Genomic DNA, 21,801 nt, shown 5'->3' on the forward strand with positions numbered 1-21,801 from the left:
GAAATAAACTTCAAGTAAATATTGGGAAATATTTGCAGATAGTGAGTTTTATACCCAAAACCATGAGTATTCATGCCATGGACCTATTTCTTGGCTGTCTGTTCAGCCACCAAGAAACCAAAAATGCAACCTGATTTTGTGTCCCATCTAAACTAATCTATGAACCATCTGTGCAGAGCCCTTTTAAAGTTACTGGGGCTTCAGGCACACTCAGGAGCCCATCCACTCACTTATTTAAATCAGGTCCTATTTGTTGAGCTCTAATTGTTAGGGAAATCTTGGCCATGGTCCTCATCTATTTATCTGCCATGTTGAAACTCTTATCACTGGGCTGTAAGAGCAAGAGGGAGGAGGAAAAGTGTCTCTTGGAGGATTGTCTTTCTCTCTTTAAAGATGCTTCCTCTGCTTGTTTCTTTTCTCTTTCTTCCCATCCACAAATTTCTCCGACTTACCATTGATGTGTTTAGCATGCTAAGATCAGTGAGCTGTAGCTCACAAAAGCTTATGCTGAAATAAATCTGTTAGTCTCTAAGGTGCCACAAGTACTCCTTTTCTTTTAACTGGGGGTGGGTTATCCAGCAAACTCTCAACCCTCGACTACCCTAAGAGAATATATGGCCACTGTATAAAGTGAGCAATCATTTCTAAGGGACTCGTCAAAGTGAGCAGCCTTATCTTTGTGTGTGCCTGAATGTATTACAGTAGGGCAGGAAATGATTCAGCAGACCTGGATGAAATCCTAGGTGTCGACACTCTCCATTGAATTGCATGCTATAATTACAAGCTGTAAAAATAGCAGATGCATCGGAAAGGTGATCATTAAAGTGTTTATAACATCAAAGGAACAAATGAGATGACATTTCTATATGAAAACTGTACTGCTTAATTAGTGGTCTCCTGATTATGTTTTTTCTTTCATTTAGCCACTCAGCAAAAACTGTCAGCAAAAGTTTGTAATGTATAGCTGTGCCTGTTTGTTCGGGAAGCAAGGAGATTTTTTTTAATAACCTGTTTTAGTTCTTTTATTGAGGAGAAGAAAAGGCAGCAATCGGTCTGCAAAGAAATCAAATTACTTGGTGTCCTCCACATATTTGAACTGGCATAATTCATTCTAAACTGTTTCCTGCTAAACCCAAGTTTATTGTTTTTTAGATAACAGTAAATATGGCTGAGTAGTTTATTCAGAAAGTTATTCTCTGGCACTGTCATCTTTTTTTCAGCATTAAAAAACCAGAAATGTGTAGGTGGAGAATATCTTCATGAGTCTTGCAAAACAAATAGCAAACCAGTAAAGGATTTGAAATCCAGGCCATTTTTTCTTATTTATGTCACGGTAGTGCTTTGAGTTCCCAGCTCAGATTCAGGTACTGTTAGGCAAACACATAGTAAGAGATGGTGCCTTCCCTGAAGATTTCAGAACCTAAATAGAGAAGGCAGACAAAAGGCAAGGGAAGAAATAGTGGCAGATATGTAAAATGACTTGGTGCTGGAACTGACCAGCTGTGTGACCTTCGTCAACTTTTGGTATCCTTGGATATCAAGAGGGAAGCGATGTGACCATTTAGGCATTAGTCCGAGAAGAGCAGGTATCTCTCTCATATCTCAGAGAAAAGAACAATTATCCAATTAAATTCTAGAAGGGATACTGAGAGGGCAAGTGAGGTTAAGCACCAAAATGCTGCTTGGTGAAGTGTTAGAAGAATAAATTTCTCAGCCACACAAAATCCTGGAGTTCTTTGCTTCCTTTATAACATCTGTTCTAGTGCAAAACATGTGCATGGCTAAAAGGTTTGCATTCTTGCCACTTTTTACTCTCAGCTCTTCAAAGGGTAATATCTCCCAGCTCATGTTCTCTACAAGGAATGCAGGTTTCAGAGTAGCAGCCGTGTTAGTCTGTATTCACAAAAAGAAGAGGAGTATTAGTGGCATCTCAGAGACTAACCAATTTATTTGAGCATAAGCTTTCGTGAGCTACAGCTCACTTCATTGGACGCATTCATCGGAATGCATCCGATGAAGTGAGCTGAAGCTCAGGAAAGCTTATGCTCAAATAAATTGGTTAGTCTCTAAGGTGCCACTAGTACTCCTTTTCTTTTTACAACGAATGCAGTAACTTTAATCTGTTACTTGGAATTTCTCAACAACAAAAAAAAGGGTGCGGGGAGGTTTCCAGCAAGCAACCCCCAGGCTACATCTGACTCATTATCTCCTTTCTGGCTCCCAGTCTGCCCCTAAGGGATTGTAAATTCAACTTCTTCTAAGAGCTTCCCCCTCTCATTTGAGTGACTAGCTGCTCGTTTTGTGACAAGGATTTTTCTGTTTGCATCCTGCAATGATAGCTGGTCTGGGAGATCTTTTTAAACTTTAGTGTAATCACTTCCTCTTTACAGAGCTTCCAGTGCCACACTGATAGCTATGTATAGACAAAAGATGTAATCATATGCCTGAATAGGAAAATATATTTTATGTTGGCCAGAAAAAAAAAAGATAGGGTAAAGTGTTTTAAAAGGCTTGAACTAAATTCACTCAATGAGAATAAATATAGCCTGCATTCTAGAACTGTCAGATAAACTGCGTTGACAGCATCCACAGTTACATAACATCTGATCAATTGCCTGTACTGCACAGTTAATGCACCGCTGAAGGCAGACTAATGTATGAAGTTTGTTTAGGGCCAGAGTCTGGCACTCATGCTTGGAGGGAAATCAGTGAGACTACTTGGAGAGCATTGTTCTACTTAGTGTGAGTAAAGATGGCAGAATTTGGCCTTTCGGTAGTAATTGTACCACAGAAATTTGCAAATGTGGATATCGTTGCAGGGGAGTTGCAGAGTCAATCTCACTCTTTTTTCCTAGCTCAATGACTATTCATTGTCATTCATAATGACCTAATAGTCATTGGGACAGGGAAAGCGAATGCTTATGTATCCTAGAGGTTAGGGTATTCACCTAGCATGTGGGAGACCTAAGTTCAAATCCCTTCTTTGCATCAGGCAGAGAGGGAAATTGAACCTTGGTCTCCCACCTCCCAGGTGAGTGCACTAACCTCTTTGCTAAAGGTGATAAGGGAGGCTATAACCTGCTGCTCCTTCCCCCCATCCCTGACATCTAAGTCTTCCAAGGGTAATTTGGGGGAAAGGCTGAGCGGTCTATCATACGTACTTATATGATCAACATACTTATATGGTCAACAATGTAGTACCTGAATGCCTCACAGTTATTCATGTGTTGTCCCTGCAATGCCACTGTGAGGTAGGGGAGTACTATCCTTCCATTTTATGAATGGGAAACTGAGGCAGAGAGCAACTAAATGACTTATCCAAGGTCACACAAAATGTCAGTGGCAGATCAGGAAACTGAAACTAGGTTTCCAGAGTCCCAGTCCACAAATGTAACCACCAGACCATCCATCTTCCATTTCCTGTTAATAATTTAGATTTAGGCTAAGAAGTTCACAGTAAGCATGTCATCTTTCACTCTACTTCAGAGGCACAAAAGTGCACAATCCTGGTCTTATCCAGCCAAATTCCCTTTCTTCTCTGTGTTGGATATTTAATCCTCATATGTGGCTTTCCCTCATAATCTTTCCAGTATTTTAAAGTGGTGATGGTGCACACAGTTAAAAGCCAAGAGTGTACAATAAATAAATAAACTTTCTCTTACAGCGAGAGTGATCAAATCACCAGGATAAAGACCATGTTAAACCAAATCCATAGTGCTGATTTAAACTGAATGGAGGGAAAAGATGTTTTATTTTATGGCAATACTAGCCTCTGTGCTATAATAGACAGCCTACCAATTGATTAGCTGGAGAAATGGATCTGTGGCTATGAAACTGCATGAGACAGATCTGCTATGGCCCTCTAAAGAGTCTTGATATAAGTGGTTTCAAAATAGCATTTCTATAAAGGATAAGAAAAGTGACTGTCATGTGTAAGGGTCAGCATTGTCTCCAGACCTAAGCAAGTGCATTCTCATCTTGGTTTGGAATCCTTCTGTGGCTTTGGCCAAGTCACCTAATTTTCCCATCTGTAAAATGGGGTTAATAACTACATCGCTGTAGTGATGACTATTAAACAGCTGCTTGAAAAGAATTACATACTAGTTCAGTCAGTGCTCATTTGGAATTAGTGTGTGTATGTGGTGGGGAAGACCTTAAACATACAGTGTGAGGAGACCAGGTGAGAATGATGGGATGAGGAACAAAAGATGAGACTAAGGAGGAAGAGAAAATATAATATAGGGGAGAGCAAGGGGGTGGAGAGCAGAGTATGAATACGAATTGGGAAGAAAAGAATAGCAGGGAGAAAAATAATTTAGAATGAGTTGCAGAACAGGAGGAAATAAAAATGAATAAAGACTTCTAGGGAGGCAATAAGCAAGAGCAGTGATTTTTTTAACTTTATTATGTTTCTACAGCTGTGAGCTTGTGGGGAAAGGTGATATTTTGAGCACTTGTGTTACAATAATATTGCGGTTTATTCTGTGATCCACAGTGAAATGCAGGAAAGGGGGGGGAAATACTTAAAATTCAACGAAAGTGCAAAAAAATCCCAGTTTAGATGAAGAACTGTTCCTTCGCTTTTTTTTCCCCCCGCTTCAGTGTTACAATACAGGCCTCAATGTAAGCTGGTGGTTCTCCATTCCTCTTGCAACAGGGTGGCCTGGTGGCAGACTGAAGATTTAGGAGGATGCAAACAAACATTTACATAACCCTTCCCAAAAATCCTCAGCCACATCCTGTGCTTTGTGATGTAATCACAGGAGATTGGAGTGAAACTGTTTTGTAAATTAATGTCTAAATGCTAAGGCCAGCACTGATTTATTTCCCTCTGGTCATATGTTAAAGGCAAACACGGGCAGCAAAAGTCAATGTGTGAATCGTTTAAAAATGGTGTTCTAAGCATCCCAATCAACAGAATGGAATAGCAGTGTGGAAATGGGCGTCTATCAGGCATCCACTTCATGCACTGCTTTCTGTCAAGATAGCTCATCTCCTCTCCTGTCCATATAATTACCAAATGAGTGGCAATGCTGCAGCCATGGGCATTCTCCCAGTCCCTGATGATGAGATATTGGTTAGGGCACTCACTCCTCCTTTCGAGGAAAGATCAAGTGGGCATGGGAGTTAAGGAATGGGAAACATTCCCATATGCTGAGGTCAGGAGTTAGTCTCCTCATTGCTGAGCCTTTGGTTTTAACAGAGCATCTAGTAGGGCTTGCCAGGGAGTCTATTGTAGGGAGTATTGTACCACCTACTCCCTACAATAGACAATAAAAGCTTGAGATTGATGCCCGTCTCCTCCCACTCAAGCTTTCTCATTCCTATATTTGTACAGGTCACAGTCCCTTATGGCACTCTCTGTCAATGTACAATAGACATGCTTGCTGCTATATGGGAACCTAATTGGTGGTTATAATATGCTTGGACTCAGTGTTTGCTATTATGGCCCCGGTTCAGGAAAGCACTTAAACATGTGCAAGCTTAATTGCATTCTCGAACAGGGATACTTTCTTGAATTGGGCCTACATGGTTCATAAGTTGTCCTGAAATACAATAAAAGTGTTACATGGGAGTCATAGCCATCTTTTTTTTGGTGGGTGGGGTGGGGGCATTCCTCATTTTCCTTTAACATCATCATTCTTTCGCCTCCCCCACTCTGAACTCTAGGGTACAGATGTGGGGACCTGCATGAAAAACCTCCTAAGCTTATCTTTACCAGCTTAGGTCAAAACTTCCCCAAGGTACAAAATATTCCACCCGTTGTCCTTGGACTGGCCGCTACCACCACCAAACTAATACTGGTTACTGGGGAAGAGCTGTTTGGACGCGTCTTTCCCCCCAAAATACTTCCCAAAACCCTGCACCCCACTTCCTGGACAAGGTTTGGTAAAAAGCTTCAACAAATTGCCTAGGTGACTACAGACCCAGACCCTTGGATCTTAAGAACAATGAACAATCCTCCCAACACTTGCACCCCCCCTTTCCTGGGAAATGTTGGATAAAAAGCCTCACCAATTTGCATAGGTGACCACAGACCCAAACCCTTGGATCTGAGAACAATGAAAAAGCATTCAGTTTTCTTACAAGAAGACTTTTAATAAAAATAGAAGTAAATAGAAATAAAGAAATCCCCCCTGTAAAATCAGGATGGTAGATATCTTACAGGGTAATTAGATTCAAAAACATAGAGAACCCCTCTAGGCAAAACCTTAAGTTACAAAAAAGATACACAGACAGAAATAGTTATTCTATTCAGCACAATTCTTTTCTCAGCCATTTAAAGAAATCATAATCTAACACATACCTAGCTAGATTACTTACTAAAAGTTCTAAGACTCCATTCCTGGTCTATCCCCGGCAAAGACCAGCATACAGACAGACACAGACCCTTTGTTTCTCTCCCTCCTCCCAGCTTTTGAAAGTATCTTGTCTCCTCATTGGTCATTTTGGTCAGGTGCCAGCGAGGTTACCTTTAGCTTCTTAACCCTTTACAGGTGAGAGGAGCTTTCCCCTGGCCAGGAGGGATTTCAAAGGGGTTTACCCTTCCCTTTATATTTATGACAGGGATACTTTCTTGAATTGGGCCTACATGGTTCATAAGTTGTCCTGAAATATAATAAAAGTGTTACATGGGAGTCATAGCCATCTTTTTTTTGGTGGGTGGGGTGGGGGCATTCCTCATTTTCCTTTAACATCATCATTCTTTCGCTAGATTTACTGCATGCATTTAATTTCAGTTTAGGCAGTCTGATTTGGAAAGTAAAACAATAAGGTGAAGTAATGCAAAAGCAATTTTTCCAGATAAAAATCTGACTTTTAGAATTGAAACTTTTGGGGTGGGGATGGTAAAGTTGGTGATTTCACTTTGATGTGTGTTTCCTCCTCCCCCCACCCCCAAGAATCTTAAATAAATAGTGAAAATACTGAAATACATTTCTAAAGTTTATGAGTTGAGTTGTTGCCAAAGTGCACCCACCCAAGTTTGCATCTGCTGCAGTATTTACACCCTTTCCTAAATCACATTTACAGACAATGTGGGGTGGGGAGACGGGGCCATTGGCAGCAGCAGACTCACTTGTGGTGGCATTGTGGCCCATGGCCATTTGAAGGCCGTTTATGTGCAAATTGGCTGACAGCCAGCCATTGAACATTTGAGCTAGGCAGGGGCCTTCTGGGTAATCAGTAGCACCAATCATCAACAGATGCCCCATGTAAGATGGTGGCCAGCCATGGGTTATTTTATTTTTTTAATTAAGGCTTAGGGCTTTAACCCTAATTTTGGAATGTTGACTTGGTTGTGTAACAATCAGTTTTGGAATGTTTTTATCCCTTTGACAAAGCCTTGCATTTTAGTATTTTGAATGAGTTGGAACACACAGCAGCTTCTGTGCTTCCTTGAAGACATTTAATCTCTTCTGAAGCTCAGAACACTAAAATGTTATGACTTTGCAAGGATAAGAAATGCTTATTTTATCATGCCAGGTCTTATTCAGGCCAAAATGGTAACGAGAGAAGAGTAGACAGTCAAAGCTTAGGGGTGCAAATCAGTGAGCTTTCAAAGTGTTTGTAGAAACTCTTAGAGCACTCGATAAAATACAATAAAAAGTAATAGACTCACTGGAAGCTCAGCAGGAGCCTAATGGACAAGTGTGGCTCTTGATGAGGGTTGATCAACTCTGTAACAAAGGGCAGCAGTTCAGATTACAGAACTGTCTTTCACAATAGAAGGTTCAGTGCAGCAAATTACTTTGAGCTCTAGGATTGTTTTCTTTTGTGAAGAGGACTTCAAGGCTAACTCAGAGGGAAGAAATATAGGCTAATATCTCATCTGGGATATTAAAAGTTCGCTCTGAGAGACAACGTGCACTACTATATCTCTAGCTGGGTTGGCAGAAGGATTGACTTGGCTACATGCCAGAGACTGTTTTCAATCCGTTTTTTCCCAGCAGGGATGCTATCATGGGGTGAAAATTGACATATATAACGTGTGTACACCTCAGGTAGACAACATCCTTGTAGTTTTTAGCAGTATATTTCTGGAGTTGTAATATACATAGGACTAAACTACTCTATGTTAGGAATACATGGTAGGTTTTTTTTGTTCAAATTTCCATAATTTTGTACTGAAAGTTTTCAAATGTTTTTGTATCAAGGTGTATAGAACAGAGGAGTAACAGTAGTTGATATCGTCTGATCCTCTTGAATATTAGTAACTAGTAGTTTTACCTCTTGAATATTAGTAATTTTTAAATCTTTACACAGTAGTTTTAAGCAAGTGTCATTTCATCCTTAGACTTTGTCTACACTACAGCTTAAGTCGGTATAACTTATGTCCCTCACGGGGGTGAATAAATCATAAGCACTGATGTGGACAGCACTGTGTCGGTGGGAAAAGCTTCTGCAGGTGCACCACTGTAAACTCTCTAGTGTAGCCATGGTCTTAAATACATAAATATGTAGTTTGTAGGATCAGGCCTTGTGTTATTTAACAAAATGCTTGCATTGGTGAGTAGTACCAAGGATTTTGGTGTGGTTACTTATGGTTGTAGGTACTTCTCCTAGTAGTAGCTGTTTGTGAAATTGGGCCCATAGTTTTCAGAAAGTTTCATGACTAAAACCTCTACTTACACTGACAGTTTTCATGGCTAGTGGGGTGATATTGAGGTTAAGTAAAGTTTAGCATTCTTCCACGTACATTTGTAGAAGAAATATCTCCTTTGATAGTATTATTTGTAAGTAATTTCAAAATAGCCTACTTGCCTGAAATGCTACCTTAATGTAAAGTAGAAAAGCTCATACAATTACTCTGAAAACTCTGTCAGAGTTATTATTATTGAAAACTCTGTCAGAGTGCCTATCTTAAGTTCAGAAAGTTAACTCAAGAGTCTATCATCCAAAAAGAGTAATTACTGTAAGATCCAGGATTTTTTAAATTCCAAGTTACATAGTCATCTCCTACTGCAGCCAATACTGTAGTGTATCCAGGTAATCAGTAGAACAAACCTAGACTTGTCATAAAGCAATAAAAATGTGGATGATGCCTTTAGAGCATGTTGGGGAATTATGTAAACTATAGCTCTAATATTTTCAGGAGTGCTTCAGATTATTTTCAAAAGACCATTTGGTGATGGGAGAAAACTGTTAAAATATTTATTTCACTCTGTATGTTTTCAAATGTTATTAGTTATCCAACTCCACTAAGCCAGGAATTCACCCTTGCATATTTCAGAAACAAAGAAAATGAATGTTGGAAAGTATCTGATAACATAAGCATTGTTTTGGGTTATTCAGTGAGGAATCCTTTAAAGTGTTTTTTCCAGCATTTGCATGATAAACCAAAAGCTGCATTTTAAAATAGTGTATACCTTGCAAAGTCAATAACTTTTGTTGCACTCCAGTGCCTGAACTGACAGTACATACATGATGGATTCTTCTCATTCCAGGACAAAGTTTAATGGGTGATGCATCAGAAGTACACAAGGCTCAATTCTCTCAACAGGCCATGCTGAACAAAGGGCTCAGTAAATCTATGGGATTCCTGTCCATCAGAGGAGCACAAGGCGAGGAAGACTTTTTCCAAAGCATATCCTCAGATTACTACTCTGGACGTGAAGATGCTTGCGGTCCTTATCGGTGTAGAACGGATGACTTGGGGGAAAAAAGTAACGTTGGAGCAGACAGTGCTCCCAAACAGAAGGTTTGGGCATCCTCCACAGACTTGCTGTGTACAACTAAGAAAGCAACTGAGACAGACCATTCTGCAGAGTCTCACAGACACAACAATCACTATGAGACAGTTACAGTACGGACTTCAACTACCGCTAGGAACAAGGAATCAAGGTATTCTGATGGAAGCATAGCACTGGATGTCTTTGGCCCTCAAAAACTGGAGCAGGTGCGCCCCGTGCCAGAGTCATCCACCTCTGCAGCAATATCCTGTGCCTTTGACCGAATCAGAGAGAGACAGAAGAAATTGCAGGCTCTGAGGGAAGCCATGAACGTAGAAGGTGAATGAGGTTTTCTACATTTTGTTGGTGAGGGGGTTACTTTATGCAGAGGTTTCTTCCGTTTGATTAAGTTAATATCTCCATAGCACCTCTTGGAGGAGGTGAGATTTTGCTTTTCTTCAGTTTTTAAGTAAACGACAAAGCATTAGAATGGCTGCTGCCAGTGCGGAGGTAGGGACAGAGCTACTGCTATACTGGATCAGACCAGTTGCCCATTTAAGCTGGTATTCTGTTTGAGATTAGCCCACAACAAATGCTTCAAATGAAATTGCAGAAAGCCCTGTAGTAGACAATTATGGAGTAACTCTCCTCCAGAGAAAGCTTCTTCCTAACTCCCAATAATGAGAAGTTGGTTTATGCCCTGAAGCAGAAGGGATTATATCTCTTCCAACCTTCTTTGTTGGTTGTGTATTAATAACTTCGAATGATCTTGTTAACCTTTTTTGAATCTTGCTAAGAGGTTGGCTCAATGGTATTGAGTGGCAGTGAGACCCATGGTCTAACTGAGCATTTATATGAAAAACATTTTCTTTTATCAGCTCTGTAGACATTCTTCAAATCATCTGCATGTAAAACCCCATGGGTGTGGCTGCAATATTTTGTTTTAAAAACTTGCTCGTGTTTTCATGGGTTTAGTTGTGTAAGTAAGGGACAAATAGTAATACTAAGGGACAAATTCTGACCTTGAATAGGCAGCATGCTTTGCTGAATAGCTTGTAAAATCACCTAATGCACAAGACAGAATAGCTATATTTATTTGACATTCAGAGCTAGATAGACACAAAGATTTCACTGCTAGGTTACTGGTTTGAATCAGAATGTGAGGGTCTGTAGTGTTGAAAAGTCATTGTGGTCTGCCTGCTGTAAGACTGCCTATGTGAAATGGCTGTTTCAGTCCAGGCTCTAGTGGGCATGTCTAAGGCACTATTTCAGGAACACATCCCCATTTAGACAAGATGGTTAGGCACTATTCTGAAGTGTGGCTTAAATCACAAAAATTGCTTATCGGCACCTCTTTTGGCCATCTCAGTGGAGATTTAGGATTGAAAGCCGTAGAGATCAAACTACCATCTTACTATCGGAGGTGGTTCTTGCCTGTCAGTGGTGAAGCATGTTAGGGATGGGGTGGGGAAGCTTGAAATGCCCTGCTTGTCCTATCAAGTTACCATCTTTGATAAATGCTACATTTTTAAAGCAATAGAATGAAAGTGGGTGAAGATAGATACCTGGAGATAACCACTGTGTACCTGGAATTAGACTCTGTCCCACTAGAAATGCATACGCTAAGGTAGTAAGTGAAGGCTTTTGTCATTTAAGGATCTTAATTTAAGGAGACTGTATCATCTCTTATTTCTATCTTGAAAAGTGCAAAAAATATGGTAAATAAAATAAAAAGCATCAGTACTTTCTGAGCTGTGCCGTATAGTTACATTATTTTTTCAGGGTTTGTCATGTTGAAACAAAGGGCTTTTTTTTTTTTTCTTTAAACACCCTCACTTCCTTAATTTTGAAATGTCACTATCCCTGGCAATATTACTTGAAAACTTTTAAAGCCAGACTACACTAATCTGACTAATATATGAATTAATTTAACTATCAATATTTGAACATATGCAGTTTATGAAACCAAAGAGCAGGCCACTCCCTGTAAAGAAAATAATAAATTGTCCCACCCTTTAAGAGCTCTCTGCTTTGTGCATGTTAATCTTGCACAACAGCAAAACCAAAGACAGACAATCCAACTGATGAGCAAGAATTTATCATTCCCATTCAGACAGTTTAGCGATTCTGAAGAAAATCTTGTAGGTCCGTGCCCTGAAAGCTTTTGAGATGATTCCAATGTATGAAACTACTAGATTCCTGTAAGAAAAGGGTGAAAGTGCAGTTAGGGATAACAGATGCTCTGGCTTCCTAGTCAGTGCTGTTGAATGGCAAATTTACTTTGAGAGGGTGTAGACAATACTTAATGACTCATTTACCATCATTATGAATTCGCAATAGCTATTTGATAGAACAGGTTGTAAGCCAGTTTCCAGCAAAGACCTGACTTGTGACATGTACATTTTACATTCTCCTTAAAAAGAATTGTGAAATAAACATCATTATGCATTGATTTATCACATGTAGTCCTTGGCCAAAGGAGAGCTTTGCTTTTGGGTGTTGCAGAATTTTTAGAGAAGCCATTTTGAGAGACAAGTCTTCAAAAATATGGCTTTTCATTTTTTTTAAACTGTTCTGTTTTTTGTGTGTGTCCGTTATTCACAAATGACTGGACTAAAATCTTGTTTTAAATATGAATTCTCAATAAAACCTACTCTTCATTGGTTTTCTGTGAGGAATATTTTTTATCAAGTTGGAGTGTGAAGGGTTTTTAGAGGCACACTTCATCTGTGTTTATAACTTGCACGAGAAGTCTGTTGAATGTTACACACTCCTCTCTGACTTATTTTGTATGAAGCAAACATTTCATAAAATATGAACTATGTCTACCTCTTTTCATTTCCTCCGTTCCTCTTTTTCTCTCCACGTTTCTTGCTATATCATACAGTATCTTGCCTCTTGTTAAAATAGGTTAGACCGGGGTGGCCAACCTGAGCCTGAGAAGGAGCCAGAATTTATCAATGTACATTGCCAAAGAGCCTCAGTAATACGTCAGCAGCCCCCCTCCCCCCAGCCTGTCAGCTCCCCCTACTCCAACCTGCAGCACCTCCTGCCAGCTGGCAGCCCCACCAATCAATGCCTCCTGCTCCCTCCCTACACCTCCCACTCACCGTGATCAGCTGTTATGTGATGCACAGGAGGCTCTGGTGGGCAGGGGTGGGGAAGCAAGGGCATGGCAGGCTCAGGGGAAGGGGTGGAGTGGGGGCAGGACCTGGGGCAGAGCAGGGGTTGAGCAGTGAGCACCCCACAGTTAAAATCTATAGCTCCAGCCCCGGAGTCAGGGCCTATGCAAGGAGCCGCATATTAACCTATGAAGAGCCGCATGCGACTCCGGAGCCACAGGTTGGCCACCCCGGGTTAGACCCTTAAAATGTATGACAAGAGTTTAGGGGTTGGAGAGAGTGAGTGCTGGATTTGTGTCTTTTACTTGCTTACTCTATTGAAGAGGTGAACGTAATCACATGCAAGTAGGTTATGTAGTACACTACCACTGTCAACCACTTTTAAAATCTCTCTTTGCTAGGCAGATGGTTTACATCTTCCAAATATGGTGGTAATATTTTGGAGTGCACTTGAAATGGGTACATGAACCTAAATGCAGGCGCAGCATTTTGAGGTAGTTCAGGGGAAGTGCATAGGTGAAGTTACTGATCCCCCTAGGAAGCTCAGGTAGAATCTGTTATCCATCCTTTAGAAGCAGATAGCAATGGCTTAGGTCAGCACCTCATAGGTGGCTGTCTGACTCTTTCCCACGGAACATCACACAGCTGACAGGTAGGAGGCTGATCTCTGCTTAGGAAGAAACTGCCTGGAAAGAAGAAAGCATGAGAAAAGGAGTGCAGTGTCCTCTCTCCTCCCCAGATCAGATCATCACATCTTCACACCTGACCCAGAGTGATCTGAGGGAAAGGGCTGCTGGAAAATGATGATGTTCCGCCTCTAGAGGAAGAGGTTATGGGGAGGAAAGGGTATCTCAATAATGAGGGCATTTAGCACGACGGAACAGGTCCTTGATGCTGGCCAAGAGCTAGAACTATAGTACTGTCCTGGCTGGAAAGAAGTGTCTATTTGCAAGGCCTGTTTTGGGGGGGGATTTGAAATGTTGTTTACTCAAGGTCCCAGCTGTCCTTAGTCCATCCCCGTTACTACATATACAGGTCAATAAATCTCTGCTTTTCTTTGTTTGTTTTTTTCAAATTACAAAAAGGCATTAGATCTTAGTGCAAAGTAAACTGTGCTGAATATGATTTTCTTTTTGCATCACAAAGGAACTTTAAGAAGACAAAAAGCCACATCTTATTTTTAAATCTATCTTATTTTGAGTTAAGCTGACAAACTTTAGTGTTGTTCATGTAACTTAAAGGGTTGAATGTGTTTTTTTTTTTTTTTTAATGTTCCCACTCATAGGATCTGGTGTTCAAAGTTTTAACTCGAAACCCATTTGACAACCAAATTACAAACTCCTGAAAAATAGGGCTTATAGTGGAAAGGCTGACATGACCTTAATTATAGCAGCACTGTAATACAGCAGCTTGCAAAAAGCTGCAAACCACATAAGCTGCATTATATTAAAATACGCAGTTGGGTTTTGAAACGGAATGTTTCAAGTTTAACTTCATAAACTTGTTAAGGATAACTCATGCTAGGTGCTTAGTTCATTAACTTGTAGTATTGTGTTCAGCTCAGATATAAGGTCATTTAATTTCTCTATTCTAATGAAAATTTAGGTAGTTGTTGATTGTCCAGGTGCTTAGCTGGAAGATGGTGGGGGAATCTTCTCTGAATTCAAGTATACATGATCCAATTATGAACACTAAAAACACACCATATTCAAGGTGTGGGTGTACCATGGATTTGTATAGTGGCATTACGATGTTTTCTGGCTTATTATCTATCCGTTTCCTAACGGCTCCTAACATTCTGTTCACGTTTTTGACTGCCACTGCACATTGAGGAGATGTTTACGGAGACCTAGTCACAATGATTCCATGATCTTTCTTGAGTGGTGACAGATAATTTAGACCCCATCATTTTGTATGTAAAGTTGGAATTATGTTTTCCAATGTGCATTACTTTGCCTTTATCAATATAGAATTTCATCTGCCATTTTGATACCCAGTCACCCAGTTTTATGAGATTGCTTTTGTAACTTTCACAGTCAGCTTTGGACTTAACTATCTTGAGTAGTCTTGTATTGTCTGCAAACTTTGCCATCTCGCTGTTTACCCCTTTTTTCAGATCATTCACGAATATATTGAAAGCATTTGTCCCGTATGGACCCTTAGGAAACCCCACTAGTTATCTCTCTCCATTGTGAAAACTAACCATTTATTCCCACATTTTGTCTCCTGTCTTTTAACCAGTTATTGGTCCATAAGAGGACCTTCCATCTTATCCCATCATTGCCTATTTGCTTAAGAGCTTTTGGTGAGGGACCTTGTCAAAGGCTTTGTGAAAGTTCAAATATATATCCACTGGATCACCCTTATCCACATGTTTATTGGCCCCCTCAAAGAATTTTCATAGATTGGTGAGGCATGATTTCCCTTTAAAAAACCCATTTTGACTCTACCCCCAACATATCGTCTTCATCTGTTTGTCTGATAGTTGTTGTTTGCTGTAGTTTCAACTAATTTGCTGAAATTAGGCTCACCAGCCTGTAATTGCCAGCATTGCCACTGGAGCCCTTTTAAAAAATTGGTGTTACATCAGCTATCCACAGCCCATCTGTTACAGTGGCTGATTTAAGCGATAGGTTACATACCACAAGTAGTAGTTCTGCAGTTTCATATCCAAGTTCGTTCAGAACACTTGGATAAATACCATGTGGTCCTGGTGACTTGTGCTGTTTAATTAATTGGTTTGTTCCAAAAACTACCTCTCTTGACACCTCAATCTGGGACAGTTCCTCAGATTTGTCATCTAAAAGGAATGGCTCAGGTGTGGGAATCTCCTTCACATCGTCTGCAGTGAAGCCCAATGCAGAGAATTCAGTTAGCTTCTCTGCAACAGCCTTGTCTTCGTTGAGTGCTTCTTTAGCACCTCAGTTATCCAGTGGCCCAGTGATTATTTCCTGCTTCTGATGTACTTAAAAAAAAATTGCTATTTATTTTTTGTCTTTTGCTGTTGCTCTTCAGATTCTTTTTGGCCCTGCCAAATTATACTTTTACACTTGACTTGCTAGAATCATAGAATATCAGGGTTGGAAGGGACCTCGAGGTCATCTAGTCCAACCCCCTGCTCAAAACAGGACCGATCCCCAACTAAATCATCCCAGCCAGGGCTTTGTCAAGCCTGACCTTACAAATATCTAAGGAAGGAGATTCCACCACCTCCCTAGGTAACGCATTCCAGTGTTTCACCACCCTCCTAGTGAAAAAGTTTTTCCTAATATCCAACCTAAACCTCCCCCCATTGCAACTTGAGACTGTTACTCCTTTAGAGTTTATGTTCCTTTCTATTTTCCTCAGTAGTATTTGACTTCCAGTTTTTACAAGATGTCTTTTTGTCTCTAACCACCTCTTTTACTTGTTATTTAGCCATGGTGGCATTTTTTCGGTCCTCCTACTGCTTTTTTGTTTTTTTTAATTTGGCATATACACGTAATTTGAGCCTCTTTTCAATTTTACATTCCAGCAATCTGGTTCCATTTTGGTTTAGGTGGAACGCATCCTTCTTGTATAGGCTTCTCCTTTCCCAAAGGGTCCCCAGTTCCTGATAAACCTAAATCCTTCCTCTGTAAACCATCATCTCATCTATTCACTGAGACCCTACAGCTCTGTCTGTCTAACTGGCCCTGCATGTGGAACTGGAAGCATTTCAGAGAATGCTACCTTAGGGGTCCTGGACTTCAATCTCTTACCTAGCCACCTAAATTTGGCCTCCAGGATCTTTCCCTAATTTTCCCTCTATCATTGGTGCCTACATGAACCGCAACCACATCACTGTGCGTAAGTCTGTCTACATGTCTCAAGAGGTCCGCAACATTTGCCTCTAGCAGGCATTTCACCATGTGGTTCTCCCAGTCGTTACAGACCCTGTATTTCTAGTTACCATATCCCCCATTGCTGTTACCCGTCTCTTCCTAATAAAAGGGGTCCTCTCCTCTCCCCTGGAGAGGTATCCTCAGTGTGCAAGGATTCCGTGACATCATCTGGAAGGAGTGTCCCAACTATGGGATTGTTTCCCTCTGCTCCAGCTTGATATTCTCCTTCCCCAAGTTTTTCATCCTCCTCAACAGCACAGAGGCTGGCAGACAGTGAGGTGATGGAAAGGAGATGTTTGCAATGTCCATATTCATTGTCCATGTATGTCTGCTGTTTCTCAAGTGTTGGGACATCTTTTAGTGTGTTGCAGTTTGTACCTTTCTTTTTGTGATCTCAGAGCAGTCATGGGATTTCCAGTTGTGAAGTTATAATACATTATGCAGCTGAGCAGTAAATTTGTCTTTCCAAAGCGAATAATTAGTTTTCTTGTTCTCTGGAAACTTGGCGGCAGTTGCTTGGCACCTGCAGGCAAGCGTCATCATACAGAGTGGGAAATGTCATTTACCCGGTACATTTTGCAAGCACTGCTTGCTGTTCAAAGAGCATGGTTAGCATTGTGCATTCCTCCCCACCCCTCACTTTCTCTACCTTCTTAACTATGAAACTGATGGTATCTTCTGAAAGACACAAAGCTGTAAAGCTGACTTTGGTTTTTAGATCCCAGGCCTGCCCCTGATTGGGTCTGGCAGTATAGCATGCTGCAGTTTGGTGATGTTTCCGTGTTAGTCTATTTGTACCCTCCCCCATCCTTTTATGTGTTTATGACTTTTTGCTGTGTTTAATTACCATTTTCAAGGGTAAACATGATAAAAATTAAACTGCTTTATTGCTGTGATTGATATGCATGTCTCTCTCAGCAGTATTGACATGGTGGTCTTCAAAATTCTGGAGTACTAAGCTCATGTTTTAAATGGGATGCAGAGGGGGTGCCAGGAATCTGCTTGCTTATGCACTGAAGGGATCTTGTGGCACAAAAGTAGGGAAGTATAGATAAGCACTGGTGTTGTAGCATGCTGTGAATGCAATGGGGAAGCAGGGAAGACACAGGGGAGGGATCCTGAATGGCAGAAAGAAAAGGAGTACTTGTGGCACCTTAGAGACTAACCAATTTATTTGAGCATAAGCTTTCGTGAGCTACAGCTCACTTATTTGAGCATAAGCTTTCGTGAGCTACAGCTCACTTCATCGGATGCATCCGATGAAGTGAGCTGTAGCTCACGAAAGCTTATGCTCAAATAAATTGGTTAGTCTCTAAGGTGCCACAAGTACTCCTTTTCTTTTTGCGAATACAGATTAACACGGCTGTTACTCTGAAACCTGTCATTATGAATGGCAGAAGTTGATCTTGCTGAATCCAGGTGTGAAGAGGCCAGGAAGGTTAAGAAAACATCCCATAGTTTTTATTAAAGTTTTTATTAAATGTGCAATCTGGAAGCATTTGAATGCTAAAGAATCCCAACAGCCATCTTCAGTTCTTCCCTCTTTCTTTTATTTTCAGTTTTTCTACCTTTATCCCAGTTGATCTGGCCCTCCCTTTGTGCTTTTCAGTGTCTTCTTGAAACAACCACTATGTGTGACTGACAACATGTTGTATAGCTAGGAGTCTGGTCTCTTGTCTCTTCCTCCTCTCACTGTGTTCCTCCGTTCTCTTCTCTGTCCTTCCCCCTGCCCCTCTTGCTCTGCCATTCATTCTGCTCTCTTGCATTACACCTTTCCCTTATTTTCAGTCTGTCCCCTGGCTCCACCACCATATCCCCTCTCAACTTACCACAGTAAAACAAAACTTTTTATGATACCTTAGGCTTTCACCCATTAACTAGTAAACCACTTCCGTGGCCCCTCTGATATTTTCCATGGTGTTGGAATCTCTCTCAGGCTGCTTTCACACAGACTACTGCCAGCTCTCACAATTTTGTTGCAAGTCTTGTGACACAGGATTTTTTTCTTAAAGCCCCAGCTTCTGGAGTGATGTGATAGCACCGCTTACTTTTTATAACATGAAAGTTTCTAACTATCCTGACTGTAGAGAAGAGCTGGAAGAACATGACCCATAAAGGCTCGAAACCCAGAAGGCAAATGAGAAGAATCCAGATTTTTTAAGGTTTCAGAGTAACAGCCATGTTAGTCTGTATTTGCAAAAGGAAAAGGAGGACTTGTGGCACCTTAGAGACTAACCAATTTATTTGAGCATAAGCTTTCATGAGCTTAAATCTCGTGATTTTTAAGCCAATCTCATGATTTTTGTGGTCCAACTCAAATTTGTTTATTATTTGCAATTAGCAATACTGCATTCAGGTGGGCTTGCTTCTTCTGTGCTCTGCTTCTGTAGTAAGAGAATAGCAGCTCAGTTGGAGCAGCGCTCTGCCTCCCAAAAGCCAAAGCACCAATCCACATTCCTCTGGCTCTACTCCTCACTGTTGGGAGGAGAATTGGATAAAACTGGTTTCCTTTAATGTGGATAAGTAAATAAGGAGTACTTAAGTGAACCTATTTCACACCAGAATTACTAGTTGCTCATTTGTACCTAATATCAAGATATTTTGCTCTTATTACTCTCGCTAAGCTTTTGAATGTTTGGCATTTGCAATGAAAACAAGAATCCAGGCTAAGTATTCAGTGAGACTGCAGCATTAATGCTACAGTCCTCTTACATGGCTGAATAAATGTCTGAGCTGATGAGTTGTGCAACTGAAATGTTTTCATGCAGGAGCGTGAACCTCACCTTGTTAATGAAATAGACTCATCACATAACAATCTTTTTACTAGGTTGCCCTTGAGAGTTGCAGTTTTAGGTGCAGTGTTGGAATGGGGGTGATGCAGAAGTTGAAACACACAATGTGAAAGTTGAAGCAAGGGTTTTGTCATGTATGTCAATCATTCACATGCGCAGTGAGGATATTAATGAGAAATAGTACTTGCATCGTTGCTAATTTTTAAAGATGTGTTTTACAGGTTGGTGTGAGCTGCAAAATTCAGATTCCCATTCAGATAATGAAGAAGAGAGAGGTTGGATCTCAGGTTTCGTTTCTGGGCCCATCCCCGGTTTATATACCTTTGCGTTTCTGTTTTCTTTCAAAATGTGCAATGTAGTTACACTGTCCATTGTAATGGCCTTAATCTGGTATTCTTGAATTACACAGTTCAATACAGAGTTTCAATATAACTATCTCAGAAACTAATGTCATTCCATTTCTGATCCTGAAGACCCACCTGATTTATCCAGTCTGTGTTTGCATAACATCCCCGGAGCAACTACAGGAAATGGAAGCGTGATGTTAGGAACATTTTAAATCTCTCTTTAAGATGTCTTTTAAGGTGTTGTAGCAGCTTGAAACAAGGAGAAGAAGCCCCATGTGTCCAGACAGCTCTCAGCAAGTGCACTGTGGACCACCAGAGTGCCATAGACTGTACAGTGGGGACCTCTGGTCTAATCTGGAGCTGGTCAGAAAGGTGGCTGGGGTTGGAATAAAAAATGTTCATGAATTGTCTGGGGGGTTCCCCATAAAAATGTCATGAATTGGCTGGGGGGTTCCCCATAAAAATGTCAACACCAATCAGCTATAGACTAAACAGTTGGATACTTTTATGAACTAATCTTAGAAAGGCAATGAAATACATATTTTGTCTTCCAATACCTTAGTTACTTGCCCTATTGTACACAGGTTTAGTTAGCAGGAGATCTGAGTTTGCTATAAGTGAGTAATGTAATGTATTGTTTCTGTGTAACAGCCAAAAAGGCTCTGTTCAGACATCTCACAACTGCACGTGTAATCCTCATGCTTAAGTATGGTTTTAAAAAGTTAGTGCTGGTAAAATGGATTGTCATCATTGGTATGTCCAATATGGAGAGGGTTGAACTTTTGAGTTAGACCAGTGTTCAAGAATTATATCTTAGTGGCTGAAGAGTGGAAAAGTAAAATGATTTTATATGTTGGAGATAATGTTTCATTCACTTACATAAAGAATTCCACAAAGATTTTGTAAATTGGCTTCTCACAGAGGGAAAAAAATACCATAATTTTAAATCACAGGATTTCTTAATGACTCTTTAAAATCTGACTTATTTGTCACTTCATGTTCTTTGGGGGGGTTTTGGGGGGTTTTTTTGGGTTTTTTTTTTTTTTTTTTTTTTGCATTTTTGTTGATTTGAACAGTGAAAATCCAGGGAAGTTGGTCTTGCTTTTCTTTATAGCCCAATTTAACTTTCAGTATTTGGGCTCCAGACACTGCAGTGCTTTCATTGAAATTTTTTTTTTTTAAAAAAATATGGAAACCATTCTAACGACCTTAAGCTTTATAAAAGCTTGGGTTTTTGTATACCATTTTAATGTGGGCCATATTTAAGTTGGCTATGCCCCTTTAAAGGGAAAAATGGTCAGAACTCACAGTATTGGGTTTTTTCCTATTAAATAATAGTCTTTTGAAATGGTTTAGCTATCTTTCTTAAAAAAAAAAAATCCCTCTGCAATACTTGTTTAACTCCCCCATCTCTCACTCTCTTCCTCCTCCTCTCCTTCTCTCTATGCTTTGTAAAGCCAGTAATTTTTGTAATACTGCATTTGAAAACCTGTATCTCTGTAATTTGAGTCATGTGTTCAGGATGACAAAATTCCAGGCTAAATGTGGGTCTTTGATTTCTGTTGTGCAGTTGGCTGGGATGAGCCTTTCTGTGTGTTACTTGTCTGGGCTTGCATATCTTGCCTTGGGTACGTGGTGTGTCCTGTTAGTGTTAAGTGCTTTGCTGTAAGGTTGTGCTTTCCTGATTTTGACAGGCAGCTTGAAAAAGTGCAAACCATGTGCACTGGCTTGCGAGCCATAATACTTTGTTCACTGCTAGATTGTGGCTGCTCCTCATTGTAATGTACAGTTTAATTAACAGCTCACCAGTTCTGTTTATAAGACATTTTAATTCAAGGTGGATCTACTAAGATGTTAAATGATTGAGACATTATGGTTATTAGGAGACTCCACCCTAGTTACAACACTGAAATCTAAACATTACAATATTGCATTAGTTTATACAAGAAACAATATAATGGGTAGTGTAATAATTTGTGTAACATGTGAATATTACTGCAGAGTGG

General features: G+C 40.3%; 1 protein-coding gene across 1 annotated transcript in view; it reads left to right on the plus strand.

Annotated features, from left to right (window-relative positions):
* Window positions 1–21,801, plus strand: part of PTPN13 (protein tyrosine phosphatase non-receptor type 13) — a 146,429-nt gene that overhangs the window by 43,228 nt on the left and 81,400 nt on the right. The window contains exon 7 of the mRNA XM_077814754.1: window positions 9,447–10,010. Coding sequence (XP_077670880.1) covers window positions 9,447–10,010 — 564 coding nt within the window. The remainder of the gene's footprint in view (window positions 1–9,446; window positions 10,011–21,801) is intronic.

This window comes from Eretmochelys imbricata, chromosome 4 (assembly GCF_965152235.1).
Source record: "Eretmochelys imbricata isolate rEreImb1 chromosome 4, rEreImb1.hap1, whole genome shotgun sequence".
In the NCBI taxonomy this organism is placed as follows: Eukaryota; Metazoa; Chordata; order Testudines; family Cheloniidae; genus Eretmochelys; species Eretmochelys imbricata.